The sequence below is a fragment of the Triticum dicoccoides genome, chromosome 5B, assembly GCF_002162155.2.
Source record: "Triticum dicoccoides isolate Atlit2015 ecotype Zavitan chromosome 5B, WEW_v2.0, whole genome shotgun sequence".
Classification (NCBI taxonomy): Eukaryota; Viridiplantae; Streptophyta; class Magnoliopsida; order Poales; family Poaceae; genus Triticum; species Triticum dicoccoides.
This window is the reverse complement of record NC_041389.1, coordinates 344,015,515-344,018,795: the sequence shown is the minus strand read 5'-3', so window position 1 is coordinate 344,018,795 and position 3,281 is coordinate 344,015,515. Positions and strand designations below refer to the sequence as shown.

General features: G+C 47.2%; 1 protein-coding gene across 1 annotated transcript; it reads left to right on the top strand.

Annotated features, from left to right (window-relative positions):
- The first annotated feature begins 6 nt into the window (after window positions 1–6).
- On the top strand, window positions 7–1,183 carry LOC119308823. Its single transcript, XM_037584982.1, has 2 exons — window positions 7–617; window positions 705–1,183. The coding sequence occupies exons 1-2, from the start codon at window positions 80–82 to the stop codon at window positions 812–814; spliced, it is 648 nt and encodes a 215-aa protein (XP_037440879.1). The 5' UTR covers window positions 7–79; the 3' UTR covers window positions 815–1,183.
- Window positions 1,184–3,281: the final 2,098 nt, after the last annotated feature.

Sequence of the window (3,281 nt, the reverse complement as noted above, 5' to 3'; positions counted from 1 at the left end):
TCACTTCCTCGACCGGCCTCCCACGGCCCCGCCCCATGACGCCGGCCTCCACGGCTTCGACCCCCCGCGCCGCCCCGCAATGCCGACCTCCAAGGCCCCGGCCCCTGCGCCGCCCCGCAACGGCTGGCCCCGGCCCTGCCCGCTGCGACCCTCCCTAATCCCGCGAGATCCGCGACATGTCGAGCCGCCACCATCGGATCCCCCCACCGCGCCCCTTCTTCCTCATTCTGGTCCGTCCCGGGGCGAGGACGGGCTCTGCCGCGCCGTGAACGAGGGAACTTCACGGGCGGGGTCGGCGAGCAGAGGAGGTGCTGAGGATCCGGCTGTTGCCGGGCTTCTCCCGTCGGATCCAATCGCTGTCAGCCAGATCCGCTGCAGCGTGCTAGCTGGCCGCCTTCCGCAGCCTCACCGCATCCTGCATCGACCGGAGAAACCCCTTCGTGATCCCATCTTCCTCCCCCTACACCAGCGTTGGTGTTTTGGCGCCTCCCCCGTGCAGCTTCGTTGTTGCCACAATGAAGTTCAGCTGGCTCACTGCTGCAGCACGTCGCCGGCGGTGCACACTCTGCACGCATGTTGTCCACTTGGCGATTGTGCGTTTTGGTGTTTACATGCAGGTCAGCGCGAGAGACGTGCAGTTCAATTCACGGTTGTGTTTTATTTTTTGAAATTTTTGTGTCACTGTAATCATGGATTACTCGCAGGTCATCGGTTTGGTGCGGCGAGCTCTTACAGTTCAGGGCGGCACTGGCCGATGGAGCGCCACCACACCTGCGCCACCCCTTCAACCTCCTCCAGGGCCGCCGTGCCCTGATCCACCTAGTTGCCTCTGTCCTACCTCAATCTAGATCAGGATCTAGTTCCTCGTTAGCTGTCGGCCGAGCTTCTTCCTCGCTGGTGAGCTCCTTCTCCCTCTCCCATCAGATTGGGGAGTCGCTGGTCAACACACCTCCTGGTGGTGTCCTATGGCAAGCGTGCTTGCAGTGCAGTCTGGCAGCGAGCACACTTGCAGTGTAGTCCGGCAAAAATTTATGTGGTTCGCTCCGTAAAAATGAATGTGTATGAAGAAACACTTATGCAGTCCTTTCTCGCGAGTGGGGAAGCCGATGCCGTGACCATGCAGTCCCAACGCGATGTGTAATGTGTAGCGTGCAAATAAAAAATGTAGTCTGATCGCCTCATCCCCGCAGTGCATATTTCATTTTTAAACCAAATATATATATATATATATATATATATATATATATATATATATATATATATATATATATGCAGTGCACTACGGGAAAATTAAAACTCTGTAGAGAAAAAGAAAAAGAAAAATGCAGTGCACTCCGGTCTTTAAAAAAGTCCGCTCCGAAGGACTTTGTAGTACACTTCATTAAAAAAATGTATTTGCAAATGTTTATGTTGTGTTTGTTGAAGAAGTTTAAAATACTAAAAAAGAGTAGCGTGGATCACTTTCGAGAGTGCTTGCGGCTCATTTTCAAGAGTCTTGCGGTTCACTTAGACCCAAAAAAGTAAAAATGCAAAAAAATAGGCAAAATAAAAAAAGCAATGCGGTTCACTTTTGGTATGTGTCGTGGTTCACTACCTACCATTGTGAAGTGCAAAAAAGTGTCATGTAAACGACAAAAAAAATAATGAGATTCACTTCTCCATACAATAATGAGGTTCACTTCTTCCGACAAAAGAAATCATGAAGTGCGCTTGCTCGTCCGATGCAGTGCGGTTTTTAGTCTGAAGCAGTGCATTCTTCTGTCTGATGCAGTACACTCGTCGATTTTGGTGTCGCGAAAAACAAAGTATCCGCATTTTGGTAATTTCAAAACTGCTCTTGAACCGTAAGGAATTAGAGAGAGCGTTCTACATAAAAATGTTGTGTCTCGGCAATATCTTTCCAACGGCATATTGTTTGGATCATTCCGACAAGCGAATTGTAAAAATCTCGCGAAAAATGGCCGCTGTCTCTCGTTGTCAGCTGCACGATTTTCAAAATTAACTAAAAACTGTAAGGAATCTAAAAAATATTCCAACATATGAAAGTTGCGCCTTGTCCGTAGCTTTCCAACAGTGTATCATACGTCTCGTTTCGACAAACGGTTCAAAAATGGGGCTAAAACAGTATCGAAAATTGAAAAAAAAAATCAAAAAAACGCAATTCTGCGATTTAGTAAATTTGAAACTGCTCTTAAACCGTAATGAATTAGAAAAAATAATAGATATGAAAAAGATGCGCCTCGACGATATCTTTCCAACGGCGTATCATTTGCTTTATTCCGATGAGCGGTTTAGAAAAAATTACGAAAATATGCTCACTCCCACTCGTCATCCGCCGCACTGTTTTTGAAACTGCTCTTAAACCGCGAGGAATCTCGAAAAGTGTTCAACATGGTGAAGTTGCGCCTAATCCATAGCTTTCCAACGATATATTATACGCGTCGTTCCGATAAGCGGTTAAAAAACTAGAGCAAAAACAGTACCAAAAAATAACGCGTGCAATTTTTTTGACACGAAATTCACTCGCTTGAGTTGTGCAGCACACTTTGTTCAAACAATGACGTGCACTTGCGTTGAGCGTGCAGTGCGGAAGTGTTATCAGAATAGCTATTCTGCTAATATTAGCAGAATAGACGCATGTAGTGGTTGTCTTCGAATGATACACTCCCTCGCGTGGTTATTGACGACAAGACTATATATTTGTGGGCCTGCGTGGACATCCAGGATCACCTTGACCGACAACAAGATAGGTTACCATGGCGGATTCTTCATTTGGTTCGTGTTATCGTAGTATAGGTCATGGTGAGATTCACACCTAATAAAGTTTGAGCGCATATACTATGCACGCATGTATGCATAAATCCCCGTCATCGGCTTGAAGTGTGGTGTAACATACATATGCATCATCAACCGAACCCTCACTCAATGTGGGGATTTCTAGTTTGAAATCACGGTGCGACAATAAAGTTGTTCCATTGTGTACTAAAAAACACACCTGGTCCATACATATGTTTGGGCCACACGCATGCAGTGGTTGTCCTCGGGGACTAGCTACTTGCGTGATTATTGGCGAGCTAGCCTAGCTATCTGGGGTCGCATGGACGACCATCACTTTGACCAGGAACAAGAGAAAGGTTATACAACCAAGGTGGATAGTTCTTGGTCCGTTTTATGATCAATCTTGGTGAGATGCCTCTCTGGCCCACGGACTTAAAAGTGTATGTGTGTGTGGGGGGGCTGCTACTTTGCATTTTGCTACATGAACCTCGGTTGGGGGGGGG